The sequence below is a fragment of the Vicia villosa genome, linkage group LG1, assembly GCF_029867415.1.
Source record: "Vicia villosa cultivar HV-30 ecotype Madison, WI linkage group LG1, Vvil1.0, whole genome shotgun sequence".
In the NCBI taxonomy this organism is placed as follows: Eukaryota; Viridiplantae; Streptophyta; class Magnoliopsida; order Fabales; family Fabaceae; genus Vicia; species Vicia villosa.
The window spans coordinates 235,290,899-235,310,130 of NC_081180.1; the positions used below are offsets into that span (position 1 = coordinate 235,290,899).

A 19,232-nucleotide genomic window follows, 5' to 3' on the forward strand; every position below is an offset into this window, starting at 1 on the left:
ACACATCATGCTATTGCATCCACCTCACTTCATTCGTGGAGAATCCTAAAGTCTATTTCCAAAAAAGGATGTATATACTCTTTTGCAAAAAAAGAAAAAAAAAGGAAAAGAAAATAAAAGAAATAACGAAAAGACTTTAGGATTCTCCCAATGAAATGCATTCCACGATATCATTTAACATGCATGTTCATTTATTTTCAGGAATTTTTGGCTTTGTCTTCGACCAACACATGGCCCCACCAATGAAGACTGGTAGACACAATCCCTCTTATTCTTTCCTGGATCCGAATCTGGATTCCCTTGGGTGTTTAGCAAAGAAGATTACGCCAGATGAGTCAACCAATTTTCGAGAAAAATATGGGTACATTCTGAGCCTTCTCAAGATGCCGTTCACCAAGTACGAGCAAGAGGAAGTTCATACTTTGCTTCAGTTCTATAATCCTTCCCTTCGCTGCTTCACGTTCACCGACTACCTCTTGGTTTCGACATTAGAAGAGTATTCCCTATTTCTTGGCGTTCCTATAAAGAAGGAAGTACCATACTATGGCACCATGAAGGCCCCTGATTCCATTGAAATTGCTAAGGCTCTTTATTTGAGCAAGTCGGTCGTGGAAGCAAATCTCACTAAGGGAGGAGGTCTTGGTTTTTGCATGGAGTTTCTGGTCAAAAGGGGTTGTGAGGCTGCTGAAGCAAAGGAATGGGATACATTGAGGGCTATCCTGGCTCTAGGTATCTATGGTATCATGATGTTCTCGAACATTCCTAACTTTGTTGACATGGATGCAATTCATATGTTCATTCTGCAGAATCCGGTTCCTACACTTTTGGGGGATGTTTATCACTCCATTCATCACAAGAGTAGTCAGAAGGGAGGTTTGGTTAGATTCTGTGCTCCGTTGTTATATCATTGGTTCAGGTCACATTTGTATGAGCGTGGCGCTTTCGTTGATAATAGGCACACATCTAAGTGGGCTGAGAGGATTATGGGGCTTAGGGCCAAAGATATTGTCTGGCACAACAAATCTTTAGATGACATGGAAGTTATTATGAGTTGCGGAAAGTTAAAAAATGTACCTCTCATGGGTCTCAGAGGTGGAATCAACTATAATCCTGTCCTGGCCAGGAGAACATTTGGATATGCTTTTATCAGTCCCCCTGAGCAGACAGAAATTGCTGAGAATATTTTCTATCATTCAGCCACCGACAGTGGGCAGATGGCAGAAGCTGTACAAGCCTGGAAGAGTATTTGTTGGAGAGATAAGAAACATTTTGGTCAGCAAGATTGTGCTACTTATGAGGATTATACTAAGTGGGTCGAATCTGTGGTTGCTGTTCAAGGGATGCCCTTCCCTCCCAAAGATCCTTTGTACCCCCCTGCTGGTGAACAACCCAACATTGTCTCCATGCCTCGTTATAATCGAACTGTTGAGTAGAATCGAAAGTTGACTGAACAGGTGGAAACAATGCATGTTAAGATGAATACTGCTAGGCAAGAGAAGCTTTCCGCTCTCCATAAGTTGAAGATAAGAGAAATAGAGCTTGAAGAATTGTATGCTAGAGGAAGTACTTCTCAGAAAAGGCCAAGAGTGACTATAGACCCTAAATCTACTGAATCTCAAGAGAAGAAGCTGAAAGAACATTACGAGGCTCAGTTGGCAGATTTGACTGAAAGACTCCAGATTTAGACTAAAGAAGCCAATTCAGAAAGGGCTCGTCGAAAGAAAGCAGACAAACTCTTGTTGGAACGCCAAGGAACCTTAGAAAAGTGCTATGAAGAAATCCGAAAGCGGAAGGGTCAAGTAGAAGAAAAAGGTCAAGGTAATACCCAAGCTCAAGAGGAAGCCAGATGTTGGGAGTTAAAGAACCGCTACATGGAAACCATGCATTTCAGAAAGGACCTACTGATTCAAGAAATCATTAAGAGGCCAACCCGTGCTGAGACCAAAAAGCTTTTTGAAGAAATGAAGACCTGGAGCTATAAGAACATTGGAGATAGCCCTCTTCGTCATTTGGACATGGGAGATCCTGCTTAGTGTTGACTTTATTGTAGAATCACCACCAGACTTGTTGGATGGGATTCCTATTTCTATTGCTGTATTTGTTGGCTCATGGGAGCAGAATATTTTGTACTTCAAGAACTTGGTTGCAGAATTAATCGATTATGTTTGCTTATCTTGGTTGTGCTTATCTTGGTTATGCTTCACTATCTTCTCCGTTATCTTGTGTTGTTGGTTTGAGACAAAGCTAAAAAGTCTTGAAAATAATAAAACATGCACACATGCACCCATGCACTCATATCATATTGCATTTACAGGTTTTTATCAGATTCTAATTGGGGTCCCTTCCAACACAGATTTCTTTCCCGACGACGAAGCTAACTTTCTTTCATCCTTACCGCACCAGAAACAACGAGAAGAGAATCATGGACCAATTTGAACAGAATCAAGCTTCCCTCCGTAGGGATATGGATGTTATGGGAGAAAGAATGACTCAACTTATGGAGACTCTCCATGTCGTTGTCCAAGGACAGGAAGAGCTCAGAAAGAGCGTTGCTGGGTTGATCAAAGATACTCCTACCAATTCTGTTGATGGAGGGGTGAAAACTAAGGAGACTCCTATCAATGAGACACTTAAAATAGTGGATGACCACCATGAGGTTATTGATCTTGAACATGATCTTACTGCTGAGTTGACTGAAACTGCTAAGATGTACCAAGCTCTTGAAGAACGCCTTAAGGCCGTTGAGGTTGCTAAAACTTCGAGTTTCGACACTGCTGCTTTGAGCTTGGTACCCGGAATTGTTATTCCACCGAAGTTCAAGGTGCCAGATTTTGATAAGTACAAGGGATTTACCTGCCCAGAAACTCACATTCGTTCCTACTGTCGTAAGATGGCCGCTCACGCCGAGAACGAACCTCTGCTTATGCATTTCTTCCAGGACAGTCTCACTGGAGCCCCGTTGGAGTGGTATATGAAACTTGAGAGGGCTAATGTCAGTACTTGGGGAGGACTTGTTGATGCCTTCTTGAAACAATACCACTACAATACTGCTATGGCTCCTAGTCGTGCCCAACTGCAAAATATGTCACAAAAGTCTGAAGAATCTTTCAAAGAATACGCCCAGAGGTGGCGTAAACTTGCTGCTCGAGTTCAACCTCCTCTTCTTGACCGAGAATTGATTGATCTGTTTATGGGTACTCTGAAAGGGTCGTACCTTCAGCACATGGTTAGTAATACTTCTCCGTCCTTCTCAGATGTGGTCATCATTGGTGAACGGGTTGAGAACTGTGTAAAAGCTGGTACCATTCAAGGTGTTACTAGTCCTAGCAACTCAAGTGGTAATGGTAAGAAGTCGTATTCTGAGTTTGTGAAGAATAAAGAAGGTGAAACCAGTACTGCTTCAGTTGACCAAGGTCGAGCTCTTGTATACTCTGCTGTTCCACCTCCTTACTACCCGATGCCATATGCTGTTCCCAATCCGTATGCCCCTCAGGCATACGCTGCTGCATTTCCACAACCATGGATGGCACCTCAACAGCCTTTCATCCCACAACAACAGGTTGTTGCCTCTCAAAATCGTCAACCAAATCCTAGGCCTCAAGGTCAAAGAGCTCCACAAAGGCAGAGGTACCCTGAAAGGCGTATAGATCCGGTTCCGATGCCATATGCCCAGCTCTTTCCCCAATTGCTTGCTGGTCAGTTGGTGCAACTCCGTGAAATGGGCCCTCCGCCTAGTCCTCTTCCTCCAGGATATGATGCTAATGCTCGTTGTGAATTCCATTCAGGTGCTCCAGGTCATACGATTGAAAAGTGTAAAGCATTAAAGTACAAAGTTCAGGATCTTCTCGATGACAAGCTTATCTCGTTCACTCCTACTAGTCCTAATGTGCAAAATAATCCTATGCCTCCCCATGCAGGTACGACCAATGCTGTTGAATTGTGTGACGAACAAATCCTGGTAACTGATGTAAATGAAGTCAAAATGCCGCTTGCAATTGTCAGAGAACATCTTGTGCAACAAAGGGTTCTGTGTGAACTACATGACTTCTGTTTGCAATGTTCTTCTAATCCAGAGGAATGTGCCAGGTTGAGGGATGAGATCCAAAAGCTGATGGATGAAGGTGTCATTAGAGTGGAAAAAATTATTCCTGATGACGAAGTGGCTATTCTAGAGATTCCTTATTATCCTGCTGATACGACGAAAGCCCAAAGTACTCCTTTGATCATCCATACTCCGAGTACTCCTTTGGTTATTCGGACTCCGAGTACTCCTTTGGTCATTCAGGCTCCGAGAACTCCGTTGGTTATTCAAGCTCCAAATGCTCCTTTGGGCACCCCTCCTCAGGTTCCTTCTCCTGCATCTCCTGCTCCCTCTTTGTCGGTTAACTCTAAGGCTGTTCCTTGGAGTTATAATGCTGTGTAAATCCGAGGGAAGAAGTATGAGTGTCCTCCAGTGGGTAATTCGAGTGTCACTAATATCGCCGGGACTAGTGGCATCACTCGTAGTGGTCGAATCTTCGCTGCCCCTCCTCCACTTCCTAAAGAGACCAACAAAGATGCCAATGCACAAGCAAAGGGGAAGCAAGTTGCTGTTGATCCTCCTGAGACCCGTGCTGCACAAGACGCTGAACAACTTCTGAGAATCATTAAGAAAAGTGACTACAAGGTGATTGATCAACTTGACCAAACTCAAGCTAAGATTTCCATCTTGTCCCTTTTGGTGCACTCAGAAGCTCACCGTGATGCTCTAATGAAAGTTCTGGCTTCCGCTCACGTAACTCAAGACATTACTGTGCCTCAGTTTGAAGGGGTTATGACCAACATTGCTGCTGGTAATTGTTTGGGCTTTTGTGATGATGAACTTCCACCTGAGGGTAGAGCACACAACAAAGCGTTGCACATCTCCATAAAGTGTTTGGATGCTGTGTTGTCTCGAGTTTTGATTGATACAAGTTCTTCTCTTAATGTGATGCCCAAAACTACTTTGTTTAAGCTGAGTATGGATGGGGTTATGATGAGACCGTGCACTATGATTGCCAGAGCGTTTGATGGTTCTAGAAGGTCCGTAGAAGGGGAAATTGATCTGCCTGTTTTGATTGGTCCTCATATGTTCTACATTGCCTTCTATGTTATGGATATACGCCCTTCGTACACTTGCCTCCTGGGTCGTCCTTGGATTCATGCTGCTGGAGCTGTGACATCTACTCTCCACCAGCGTTTGAAATTTTTTGTGAATGACAAGATTGTTGTGATCACTGGTGAAGAGGATCTGATAGTCAATAACCTGGCAACATACCGTTATGTGGAAGTGGAGGGAGAGATACAAGAGACACCCTTTCAAGCCTTAGAGATTGTGTCGGTGGACAAACTCCCTGTGGTCGAGAATAAGAGGGAACTTGGAGCCCCCCTCTCATCCTTGAATGATGCCAAGGCCTTCCTGGAAGCAGGTGTTCCCCATGGTGCCTGGGGCAAGTTGATTAATATCCATGAGAACCGAGACAAGTATGGCCTTGGGTACCAACCATCCTCCCCTACTCATCTTGGTCCAATCCTTGGAAAGAAGGTGATTCCCCCGATTTCTCAAGAGTTCGTCAGTGCCAGTACTAGTTCTGGAAGTCAGGTTCTCGCCGCGGATGATGATGATGAAGAAGATCTCTCCAGATTCGTTTGCCATGCTGCGCCTGGACAGGAACTCAACAATTGGACCATATTGGACATCCCCAGAGTCACTTTTATGGAGATGTAATTTTCTTGTTTTGATAAATCATGTGCTTCGCCCCAAGCATTTTGATCACTTGTATAAAGAAGGGCCCCCATGTTGTTTCAATTTGTTTAATATTGAATGAAAATCATATCTTCGCATGCAATTACTGTTCCATTTCTTTCATTTTTTACTTTAAAAACTTTTTCAAAAATGGCAAAGCTTTTCTTTTTCTTTTTCTTTTTATGTGTTGCATTCTAAGGCATAAATCATCCATCGTGCAGATCCGGCTCGAATTCCATCAAAAATGATAATGTTACAGTTCCACGTCTTGATATCTTTGAGAATCCAATTGACCAAGCTGATGAGGATAGTGGGGAAGATTGTGAAGTCCCTGAGGAATTGGACTTTTGAGACAAGAGGAGAAATCTATTCAGCCGCATCAAAAAGCCATAGAAATCATCAACCTCGGTACAGAAGAAGCAAAGAGAGAAGTCAAGATAGGGGCCGCTTTGCAAAGTGATGTAAAGAGAAGGTTGATTGAGCTGCTTCGAGAATACGTTGACATCTTCTCCTGGTCATACGAAGACATGCCTGGTTTAGACACGGATATAGTTATGCACAGGTTACCTCTCAAACCAGAATGTCCGCCTGTAAAGCAGAAACCACGGAGAACTCGACCTGATATGGCTTTGAAAATCAAGGAGGAAGTTGAAAAACAGTTGAAAGCTGGTTTCTTATCTGTGTGTGAATATCCTCCTTGGATTGCAAACATCGTACCTGTTCCTAAGAAGGACGGAAAAGTACGCATGTGTGTCGACTACCGAGATTTGAATAGGGTAAGTCCGAAGGATGACTTTCCTCTGCCTCATATTGATGTGTTAGTCGACAATACTGCTCAGTATTCGGTATTCTCATTTATGGATGGTTTTTCCGGCTATAATCAAATAAAGATGGCTCCTGAAGATATGACCAAGACTACTTTTACCACTCCGTGGGGTACGTATTGTTATAAGGTAATGCCTTTTGGTCTTAAGAATGCTGGTGCAACATATCAACGTGCAATGGTGACCCTTTTCCATGATATGATCCATAGGGAGATTGAAGTATACGTTGATGATATGATTGCAAAATCCCAAACTGAGGAGGAACACTTGGTATATCTTGAGAAATTGTTTGCTCGTTTGCGAAAATTCAAGTTGAGGCTTAATCCAAACAAGTGCACTTTTGGAGTACGATCTGGAAAGCTACTTGGATTCATCGTGAGCCAACGAGGGATTGAGGTCGACCCTGATAAAGTAAGAGCAATACAGAATATGTTGGCACCGAAGAATGAAAAGGAAGTCCGAGGGTTCCTTGGGAGATTGAATTATATAGCCAGGTTCATTTCTCATCTCACTGACACTTGTGAACCCATCTTTAAGTTGCTGCGCAAGAATCAAGATATCGGTTGGGATGACCATTGTCAAGAAGCCTTCGAAAAGATCAAGCAGTATCTCCAAAAGCCACCAATCCTCATGCCTCCAGTTCCTGGGAGGCCGCTTCTTATGTACTTAACTGTGCTTGAAGGATCTATGGGGTGTGTGCTAGGCCAGCATGACGAGTCTGGTCGAAAAGAGTGCGCCATTTATTACCTGAGCAAAAAGTTTACCGATTGTGAATCCCGTTACTCACTACTCGAGAAAACTTGTTGTGCTTTGGTATGGGCCGCTCGCCGACTGAGACAGTATATGTTGACTCACACCACTCTATTGATCTCCAAAATGGACCCGATAAAGTACATCTTTGAAAAACCGGCCCTTACAGGGAGACTAGCCCGGTGGCAAATGCTTTTATCAAAATATGATATCCAGTATGTCACACAGAAGGCCATCAAAGGAAGTGTCCTTGCAGATCATCTTGCTCATCAGCCATTAGAAGAATATCAGTCAATGAAGTTTGACTTCCCTGATGAAGATATCATGAAACTAGATGATAATGAAGGACCCGAACCAGGGGAGCGATGGACTCTCACGTTCGATGGTGCATCAAATGCTATGGGCCATGGTATTGGGGCAGTTTTGACTTCTCCTCGTCAAACTCACATCCCTTTCACAGCTAGAATATGTTTTGATTGCACAAACAATGTCGCAGAATACGAAGCTTGCATAATGGGTCTCGAAGCAGCCATTGATATGAGAATCAAGATCCTTGAGGTTTATGGGGATTCTGCCTTGGTTATACATCAAGTGAGAGGTGATTGGGAGACAAGACACCCCAATTTAGTTCCTTATAAGGACTATATCTTGGAGTTGCTGCCCGCTTTTGAGGAAATCACTCTCAGTCATATCCCCCGAGAGGAAAATCAATTGGCAGATGCTTTGGCTACTTTGGCAGCTATGTTCAGAGTTAGCTCCCCTAAAGAAGTGCCAGACATAAGGATCCTCCGTTACAAAGAACCTGCACATGTGTTTCCTGCTCATTGTCTTACTACTGAAGGGGTGTATGACGAAAATCCATGGTATTATGACATCAAAAGGTATGTCGAGAAGCAAGAGTATCCCGAAGATGCTACGATTGGTGATAAGCGAATGCTTCGAAGGTTAGCATCCAAATTCTTCTTGTCCGGAGACGTCCTGTACAAAAGAAACTATGATTCAGTTTTGCTCAGATGCGTGGATAGACACGAAGCAGAATTGATCATGCGGGAAATTCATGAAGGATCTTTTGGAACTCATTCCAGTGGACATTCTATGGCCAAAAGATCTTGCGAGCAGGATATTATTGGATGACGATTGAAAGTGATTGTTATGTGTATGTGAAGAAATGTCACAAATGTCAAGTGTATGCTGACAGAATTCATGTTCCTCCAACTCCTCTGAATGTCCTGACGTCGCCTTGGCCCTTTGCTATGTGGGGTATATACATGATTGGACAAATTGAGCCACAAGCTTCAAATGGGCACAAATTTATTCTTGTTGCTATGGACTACTTCACCAAGTGGGTTGAAGCTGCTTCTTACAAGAATGTAACCAAGCAAGTCGTCACTCGCTTTATCAAGAAAGAAATCATATGCCAATATGGGGTTCCAAACAAGATCATCACCGATAACGGGTCCAATCTTAATAACAAGATGATGGCAGAGTTGTGCAAAGAGTTCAAGATTGAACATCACAATTCATCACCTTATCGGCCAAAGATGAATGGCGCAGTCGAAGCTGCTAACAAGAACATAAAGAAGATTGTCCAGAAAACGGTTAGAACGTACAAAGACTGGCATGAGATGTTACCATTTTCTTTGCATGGCTACAGAACTTCAGTTCGTACTTCAACTGGGGCAACTCCCTTCTCTCTTGTCTACGGTATGAAGGCCGTACTTCCTGTCGAAGTGGAAATTCCTTCGTTGAGGGTCTTGATGGATGCCAAACTTGATGAAACAGAATGGGTTCAGACGAGGCTTGACCATCTCAATCTAATTGAGGAGAAACGCTTATCCGCCATTTTCCATGGCCAGTTGTACCAAAAGAAGATCAAGAAAGCGTATGACAAGAAAATTTGGCCTCGAGAATTCCACACGGGTGACCTAGTCGTAAGGAAGATCTTGCCAATTCACACCGATCCAAGGGGCAAATGGACTCCCAATTATGAGGGACCATACATTGTGAAGAAGGCATTCTCTGGTGGTGCTTTAATCTTGACAAAGATGGATGGGGAAGACGTTCCACTTCCGGTCAATTCAGACTCAGTCAAAAAATACTACGCATAAAAGACCCGCTAGGTCGACGTAACTAGGCAAAAATAAGGGCATCCCGGCAAACCAAAAGGGTTTGGGCAAAAATTAGGGATAAAACAAAAGAGAATAACCCGCTAAGTCGAAAACCCGAAAGGGCGACTTAGGCAAAAAGGGGTATCCCGCTGGATTGAAAACCCGAAAGGGCGATCCAGGCAAAAGTTAGGGATCAAAAGCGAGAGGCTGCAGTCTGAATATCCTTCACAAAGACCACTATACGCCCTTGGCAGAACGGACGGATCAATCCAAAGCAAAGCATTGAGAGGATCAAGGATATGGGAACTGTAGCAATATCAATTTTAATGGAAATTCGAGCATTTCTCTTTGCCATTTTGCTCTTTGAATTTTATTTTCTTTTTCGCAACTACCTCATTTAGGAGTTGCTTCCTTGTACAGAAGCCTATTCATAGGCATTCCATCAATAAAATGATCTTGTGACAAAAGCTTTCTTTCTTTCTTTTCATTTTTTTTTCACATGCGAGGTGTGATTTTATTCGTTATTAAACATTGCATTGAAAGCATGGGGGATAATAATCACAAATCAAAACGAAACATGACGTTACCTAAACATAAAAAGTGCTCTAAGGGACACCATTTGCATCCAAACATTGTTTTCTGTGCAGGTTCTAGCCGTCATCTCGGCTTACGACATGTCACAATGGTCGTCGTCATCCCACGTGAAAGTTCAAACGTATAATTCAGCAGTACTGGTAAGCATGGGGCACCTGAAGAGGTCCATGTCCCTCTTCCAGATGACAGACGAAGAATGGTTTCTCAAAACTCATGATTCCCCAAGCCGTATAGGATGTAAGGAAAGTCGGGCGAAGTCACCTCCTCCCCAACGGAGCTATGTTCTAATCTTCAACACTGTTGCCAATAATCTTTGGTACTGAGGTTTCCAACGCCCACTCACAATGGCGTCTCAAGAGAATAAGCAACAGACCCCAATGATCCCGCTCCGCTACCTCATCATTGCCTTTATTTGGCACTCTGCATATAGCGTTCACTGCATATAACATGGCATCGTCAAAAGCGTAGCATATCCGTCAAAGCAGATCATCACGCCATAGAAAAATTCAAACATGCATACAAAGCATAAGCCAGATATTACAAATCACCACTCAATCAAGACAATGATACTTCCCCACATAAAATATTGTCCTTACAAACTTCGATATCTGCTACTACATTACAAATATCCTTATGCCACGGTGCCGATACCTGGTATCCTTAATCCCCAAAAGAAGTCTCGTTTTCTCTCTCCAATATGGATCGGATGCAATGTCTTTCTTCGTCAGAATCGTTGTCTCCGAGGTTATTTCCCGGGTGCTGCGGGCAGATTAGAGCGTGAATGAGGGTGGGCATTCAACCCATCTCATTTTTCAACCGTTTGAATAACCATACTTGGTGTGTGGCAATTCGAACGATTGCCGCTCTTGAAGAGTTACACCCCGCCTTTTGGCCTGAGGGACCGATGTAATTCTTATGCTTCGCAAGCATCAATATCTCCGTAATTTCCAGTGGTTACTTCCATCTTCTTGTCTAGTCTAGTCGTCACTAATCTTGTTGTGGTTATTTCCCGTGTGCTGCGTGCAAATTAGAGTGCGAATGAGGGTGGGCATTCAACCCATCTCATTTTCAACCGTTTGAATAACCATACTTGGTGTGTGGCAATTCGAACGATTGCCGCTCTTGAAGAGTTACACCCCGCCTTTTGGCCTGAGGGACCGATGTAATTCTTGTGCTTCGCAAGCATCAACATCTTCGTGATTATGTCTTTTGATCGAGTCTAGTCATCACTAGTCTCTGTGTTTCCTTCCCCCGTATGGGAAAACTTTTCAAGTCCAACCCCCGTGTTGTGAATCCTTTGCCTTCCGACCTTCAAACCATTTCAAAGCCCAGTTCCCATCCTGGCAAACCCTTTCGAAACCCAGTTTCTGTCCTGGCAAGCCATTTCAAAACCAATTCCCAATCCCTAGCCTCAGTGTTGTTAATAATCTTCTTGTGCTCCGACCTAATTGTTGATCCTCGACTTTTTCATTTCTTGGGGATCGTAGGTCCGTTGACCTTATGCTCATCTTTGCCAATTCTTGGGGATCGTAGGTCCGTTGACCTTATCCTCATCTTTGCCAATTCTTATGGATCGTAGGTCCGTTGACCTTATCCTCATCTTTTTCATTCTTGTGGATCGTAGGTACGTTGACCTTATCCTCATCTTTTTCATTCTTGTGGATCGTAGGTCCGTTGACCTTATCCTCATCTTTTTCATTCTTGTGGATCGTAGGTCCGTTGACCTTATCCTCATCTTTTTCATTCTTGGGGATCGTAGGTCCGTTGACCTTATCCTCATCTTTGCCAATTCTTGTGGATCGTAGGTCCGTTGACCTTATCCTCATCTTTTTCATTCTTGTGGATCGTAGGTCCGTTGACCTTATCCTCATCCTTTTCAATTCTTGTGGATCGTAGGTCCGTTAACCTTATCCTCATCTTTGCCAATTCTTGTGGATCGTAGGTCCGTTGACCTTATCCTCATCTTTTTCATTCTTGTGGATCATAGGTCCGTTGACCTTATCCTCATCCTTTTCAATTCTTGTGGATCGTAGGTCCGTTGACCTTATCCTCATCTTTTTCATTCTTGTGGATCGTAGGTCCGTTGACCTTATCCTCATCTTTTTCGTTCTTGTGGATCATAGGTGCGTTGACCTTATCCTCATCCTTTTCAATTCTTGTGGATCGTAGGTCCGTTGACCTTATCCTCATCTTTTTCATTCTTGTGGATCGTAGGTCCGTTGACCTTATCCTCATCTTTTTCATTCTTGTGGATCGTAGGTCCGTTGACCTTATCCTCATCCTTTTCAATTCTTGTGGATCGTAAGTCCGTTGACCTTATCCTCATCTTTTTCATTCTTGTGGATCGTAGGTCCGTTGTCCTTATCCTCATCCTTTTCAATTCTTGTGGATCGTAGGTCCGTTGACCTTATCCTCATCTTTGCCAATTCTTGTGGATCGTAGGTCCGTTGACCTTATCCTCATCTTTTTCATTCTTGTGGATCATAGGTCCGTTGACCTTATCCTCATCCTTTTCAATTCTTGTGGATCGTAGGTCCGTTGACATTATCCTCATCTTTTTCATTGTTGTGGATCGTAGGTCCGTTGACCTTATCCTCATCTTTTTCATTCTTGTGGATCGTAGGTCCGTTGACCCTATCCTCATCCTTTTCAATTCTTGTGGATCGTAGGTCCGTTGACCTTATCCTCATCTTTTTCATTCTTGTGGATCGTAGGTCCGTTGACCTTATCCTCATCTTTTTCATTCTTGTGGATCGTAGGTCCGTTGACCTTATCCTCATCCTTTTCAATTCTTGTGGATCGTAGGTCCGTTGACCTTATCCTCATCTTTTTCATTCTTGTGGATCGTAGGTCCGTTGACCTTATCCTCATCTTTTTCATTCTTGGGGATCGTAGGTCCGTTGACCTTATCCTCATCTTTGCCAATTCTTGGGGATCGTATGTCCGTTGCCCTTATCCTCATCTTTGCCAATTCTTGGGGATCGTAGGTCCCTTGACCTTATCCTCATCTTTGCCAATTCTTGTGGATCGTAGGTCCGTCGACCTTATCCTCATCCTTTTCAATTCTTGTGGGTCGTAGGTCCGTTGACCTTACCCTAGTTTTGAGTCTTGGATCGTAGGTCCGTCGACCTTATCCTCATCCTTTTCAATTCTTGTGGGTCGTAGGTCCGTTGACCTTACCCTAGTTTCGAGTCATGGATCGTAGGTCCTACCTTTCCATCAAACCCGTATTTTCCAATCACAGTTTCATACAACAATCATTTCCTTTGAGAACCTTGTATTGGCACCTTGGGCTACGTTACAAGCTCTCACCATTCATCCAATGACTCACTGTAAATATTTCCATCAGAAAAACAAAAATTCTCTTTCCCCAGCAGATATCAAAACAAAAATAAAGGAATAAAAACCACTCCATCTCCTCGGGACAAATTTCTGGTCTTCGGTATTTAATCTTCTTCTACTTCGAATGTTCGAAAGGCTGGCGCCAATCTCACCCTCAAGTATAAGACGATTAAATAAGGGCAACTGTCATACCCCAAATTTGTCCTACCCTTTAACTTCTAACTGGCTTAGGCTTTGCATTCATGTACATACATCACTTAGGTCATAATCCATATCCATGTTGTCATACCCTAATTTTTGACCCCCCTGAGATGACATATCTTCAGGATTTTCATCAAGTCAAAGTAAGTACCCAGGGCAGTCTGGCATTCAATCGAGGGTGTTCAAAGACAAGAAAACTCAGGCAAAGGATCAATCAATAGAGGGATTAGTCTCTAATACAATCATAAGACTCAAAAGCCTCATTATTACACCTATGATTGATTAAGACACCCAGTCATCTAAGTACAGGATTACTCAGATCAACAGACTAGGGTTTGGAGCCTATCAAGGACTAAAATCAGGGATCACCTTTGGGAAACCCTAAAAAGCCCCAGGAAACCATTCAAAGACATTAATCATCTTCAAATAACTCTTATGACAAGATCCACTGGACATTACACCTCAATTCAAAGTCTACACTCATCATTGTCCTCTGGTCGACAATTAGGGTTTTTGACCTAATTCACCAAGATAGTTGACTTTTAATCAGGGCATGGATCCAAAACTCAAGACATGATTCAAGAATCTCTACTACCTCAATATAATCCATTTACATCATTCATTTGAGGAGAAGATCTTGTTTCTACACAAAAGCCCAAAAATTCACTTTGTCAGGAAAAGTCAACTGTGTGGGATCATCATTGACTTTTAAGGTTTTTGGTCAAAAAATGACTTTCAAAGATCAATATCATCAATATATGGATGTCAAAGTCATTTGACCAAAGAAATTCATCAAGGAGCAAAAAGTCGGGAATTAGGGTTTTTGAGGGCATAGTGAGAACTCAAAATTTCACCTACACAACTCAAAAAACTTCCAACATGAAAGTTGTAGATCTTGCAAAATAAAACAACATCTCACATAAGAACTTTTTTCAAAAGATCAACCATTTCAAAAGACCAACTTTGGGCTCATTTTTCTCAAATTTCCCAAATGATTCTGAAGAAGACATATGTTAGAACAAGATTTGTTCTGATCAATTATCTTAGTTTTGATGGTAACAATAATATGAATTTTGCTTAAGATAATATGGTACTCTAATCTAATGCAATTTCCTTTTCAGGAAATATATAAAGAGTACGCATAATTCAGCGCTCAGAAGCTTTGTCTCAAAGGGTTCAGCATGCAACATCAGAACATGGTCTGGCAAGACATCAGAAGATGGTCGAAGCAGAATCAGAACATGGGTCTATGGAAGCATCAGAAGAACATGAGATCAGAAGCACTGAAGTTCTGATGGTATCACGCTCAGAAGCACTTCAAGGTCAGAAGATCAGAAGATGCTTTGCACCAAGCTGTTTGACTCTGATGATATTCAAACGTTGTACTCACAAACATCAGATCAGAAGGAAGTACAAGTGGCAAGCTACGCTGACTGACAAAAGGAACGTTAAAAGCTACTATAGGCAACGTCAGTAGACACAGCGTGAACAAGGCTCGAGGTAGTTGACAAAAGCATATAACATTAAATGCGATGCTGTACGGAACACGCAAAGCATTAAATGCACTCAACGGTCATCTTCTCCAACGCCTATAAATATGAAGTTCTGATGAGAAGCAAGGTTAACGATCCTGAACAAAACAACTCATATTAACTTGCTGAAACTCTGTTCTATTCAAAGCTCAGAATCTTCATCTTCATCAAAGCTCACTACATTGCTGTTGTAATATATTAGTGAGATTAAGCTTAAACGTTAAGAGAAATATCACAGTTTGTGATTATAGCTTTTAAGAAGCAATTGTAATACTCTTAGAATTGATTACATTAAGTTGTAAGGAACTAGAGTGATCGTGTGGATCAGAATACTCTAGGAAGTCTTAGAGGTTATCTAAGCAGGTTGTAACTAGAGTGATCGTGTGGATCAGAATACTCTAGAAAAGTCTTAGAGGGTATCTAAGCAGTTGTTCCTGGAGTGATCAGTGTGTGATCAGAAGACTCTGGAAGACTTAGTTGCTGACTAAGTGGAGAACCATTGTAATCCGTGCGATTAGTGGATTAAATCCTCAGTTGAGGTAAATCATCTCTGCGGGGGTGGACTGGAGTAGTTTAGTTAACAACGAACCAGGATAAAAATAACTGTGCAATTTATTTTTATCTGTCAAGTTTTTAAAGCTACACTTATTCAAACCCCCCCTTTCTAAGTGTTTTTCTATCCTTCAATTGGCATCAGAGCGCCGGTTCTAAGGTGCAAGCACTTAACCGTGTTTAGAAAAGATTCAGGAAGAGAAAAACGCTTCAGTAAAAGATGGCTGATGAAACTGCAAAGTCTACACCTGCATCTACATCTGGCTCTGCTGAGCAACACAACGGTAACAATGGTTATACTAGACCGCCGGTATTTGATGGTGAAAACTTTGAATACTGGAAAGATAAACTGGAAAGTTACTTTCTTGGTCTAGATGGTGATCTATGGGATCTTCTGATGGATGGTTACAAACATCCAGTAAATGCCAGTGGCGTAAAGCTGACAAGGCAAGAAATGAATGATGATCAGAAGAAGCTTTTCAGGAATCATCATAAATGCAGAACTGTTTTGCTGAATGCTATCTCTCATGCTGAGTATGAGAAGATATCTAACAGGGAAACGGCCTATGACATATATGAGTCCTTGAAAATGACTCATGAAGGAAATGCTCAAGTCAAGGAGACTAAAGCTCTCGCTTTAATCCAGAAGTATGAAGCCTTCAAGATGGAGGATGATGAAGACATTGAAAAGATGTTTTCAAGATTTCAAACTCTTACTGCTGGATTGAGAGTTCTTGACAAGGGATACACCAAGGCTGATCATGTAAAGAAGATCATCAGAAGCTTACCCAGAAGATGGGGTCCTATGGTGACTGCATTCAAGATTGCAAAGAATCTGAATGAAGTTTCTCTGGAAGAGCTTATCAGTTCCTTGAGAAGCCATGAAATAGAGCTGGACGCAAATGAGCCTCAAAAGAAAGGTAAGTCTATTGCATTAAAATCCAATATCAAGAAATGCACTAACGCTTTTCAGGCTAGAGAAGAAGATCCTGAAGAATCAGAATCTGAAGAAGAAGATGAACTGTCTTTGATCTCCAGAAGGCTAAATCAACTCTGGAAGAACAAGCAAAGGAAGTTCAGAGACGTCAGAAGTTCAAAGAAATTTGAACGTGGAGAATCTTCTGATGACAGAAGATTTGACAAGAAGAAGGTCATGTGCTATGAATGCAATGAGCCTGGACACTTCAAGAATGAATGTCCAAAACTTCAGAAGGAAAATCCCAAGAAGAAGTTTCATAAGAAGAAAGGTCTTATGGCAACCTGGGATGAGTCAGAAGATGATTCAGACTCTGAAGATGAGCAGGCTAACTGTGCGCTGATGGCGACAGAAGATGACGGATCAGAATCTACATCAGAATCAGATTCTGAAGAGGTATTTTCTGAACTTACTAGAGATGAGTTAGTTTCCGGTCTAACTGAACTTCTGGAATTCAAGTCTCAGATTAGTCTCAAATACAAAGAGCTGAAAAAGCTATTTGAATTTGAAACAAAGAAGCTTGAGTTGGAGAATTCTGAATTAAAAGAAAAACTTTTAAAATTATCCAATAATGTTGGATCTCCTTCTGATTCAGAAAAATCCACTCCTAGTCTAAACCATATTCTGAAAGAATATGATTTAAGTTTCAGGAAGTTCTTATCTAGAAGTATTGGCAGAAGTCAGCTAGCTTCTATGATATATGTTGTGTCTGGAAACAAAAGAGTCGGCATTGGTTTTGAGGGTGAAACCCCATACAAACTTGAACCTGTTGATGAAATGAAATTCACATACAAGCCATTGTATGATCAGTTCAAGTATGGCCACTCCCATGATATTAGGCACACTTCACATGCTCAAAGTTTTCACATAACACACACCAAAAAGCATGTGACACAACCTAGGAAATATCATGAAACTCACATTAAAAATTATCATGTTGTTCCTCCTATTGCTTACAATGTTAAACCCAAGTTCAATCAGAACTTGAGAAAATCTAACAAGAAAGGACCCAAGAAGATGTGGGTACCTAAGGATAAGATTATTCCTATTGCAGATATCCTTGGCTGCAAAAAGGATAAAGCACAACATGTCGTGGTACCTGGACTCTGGATGCTCACGACACATGACAGGAAGAAGGTCTATGTTCCAAGACCTGGTGCTTAAGTCTGGAGGAGAAGTCAAGTTTGGAGGAGATCAGAAGGGCAAGATAATTGGCTCTGGAACTATAAAGTCTGGTAACTCTCCTTCCATTTCTAATGTACTTCTTGTAGAAGGATTAACACATAACCTCTTATCTATCAGTCAATTGAGTGACAATGGTTATGATATAATCTTTAATCAAAAGTCTTGCAAGGCTGTAAATCAGAAGGATGGCTCAATCCTATTTACAGGCAAGAGGAAGAACAACATTTATAAGACAGATCTGCAAGATCTTATGAGTCAGAAGGTGACTTGTCTTATGTCTGTTTCTGAAGAGCAGTGGGTCTGGCACAGAAGATTAGGTCATGCTAGTTTGAGAAAGATTTCTCAGATTAACAAACTGGATCTTGTCAGAGGACTCCCTAATCTGAAATTCAAATCAGATGCTTTTTGTGAAGCATGTCAAAAGGGCAAGTTCTCCAAACCTGCATTCAAGTCCAAGAATGTTGTTTCTACCTCAAGGCCTTTAGAACTCTTGCACATTGATCTGTTTGGCCCAGTCAAAACAGCATCTGTCAGAGGGAAGAAATATGGATTAGTCATCGTAGATGATTATAGCCGCTGGACGTGGGTAAAATTCTTGAAACACAAGGATGAGTCTCATTCAGTGTTTTTTGATTTCTGCATTCAGATTCAATCTGAAAAAGAGTGTAAAATCATAAAGGTCAGAAGTGATCATGGTGGTGAATTTGAGAACAGATACTTTGAAGAATTCTTCAAAGAAAATGGTATTGCCCATGATTTCTCTTGTCCTAGAACTCCACAGCAAAATGGAGTTGTAGAACGAAAGAATAGGACTCTGCAAGAAATGGCCAGAACCATGATAAATGAAACCAATATGGCTAAGCATTTCTGGGCAGAAGCAATAAACACTGCATGCTATATTCAGAATAGAATCTCTATCAGACCTATTCTAAATAAGACTCCTTATGAATTGTGGAAGAATAAAAAGCCCAACATTTCATATTTCCATCCTTTTGGATGTGTATGCTTTATTCTGAACACTAAAGATCATCTTGGTAAGTTTGATTCCAAAGCTCAAAAATGTTTCCTTCTTGGATATTCTGAACGCTCAAAAGGCTACAGAGTATACAATACTGAAACATTGATTGTAGAAGAATCAATCAATATCAGGTTTGATGATAAGCTTGGTTCTGAAAAACCAAAGCAGTTTGATAATTTTGCAGATTGGGATATTGATATATCAGAAGTTGTTGAGCCAAGAAGCAACGCATCAAAAGTAGAGCTTCTCAGAAGCAAAGAATCGGAAGATCAAGTATCAGCTTCTCTGGAGAATCTAAGCATTTCTGAAGAACCATCTGTCAGAAGATCATCCAGACTCATCTCTGGTCATTCAGAAGATGTCATTCTTGGAAAGAAGGATGATCC

General features: G+C 41.8%; 1 protein-coding gene across 1 annotated transcript; it reads left to right on the forward strand.

The window, feature by feature from the left end:
- Positions 1-230: 230 nt before the first annotated feature.
- LOC131596832 (uncharacterized) lies at positions 231-1,433 on the forward strand. Its single transcript, XM_058869569.1, has one exon. It carries the CDS (start codon positions 231-233, stop codon positions 1,431-1,433), a length of 1,203 nt encoding a protein of 400 aa, XP_058725552.1.
- The last annotated feature ends 17,799 nt before the right edge of the window (positions 1,434-19,232 follow it).

Excerpts from the sequence above, each read along its gene's own strand:
- LOC131596832 (XM_058869569.1), top strand. The coding sequence starts at position 231 with ATGGCCCCACCAATGAAGACTGGTAGACACAATCCCTCTTATTCTTTC.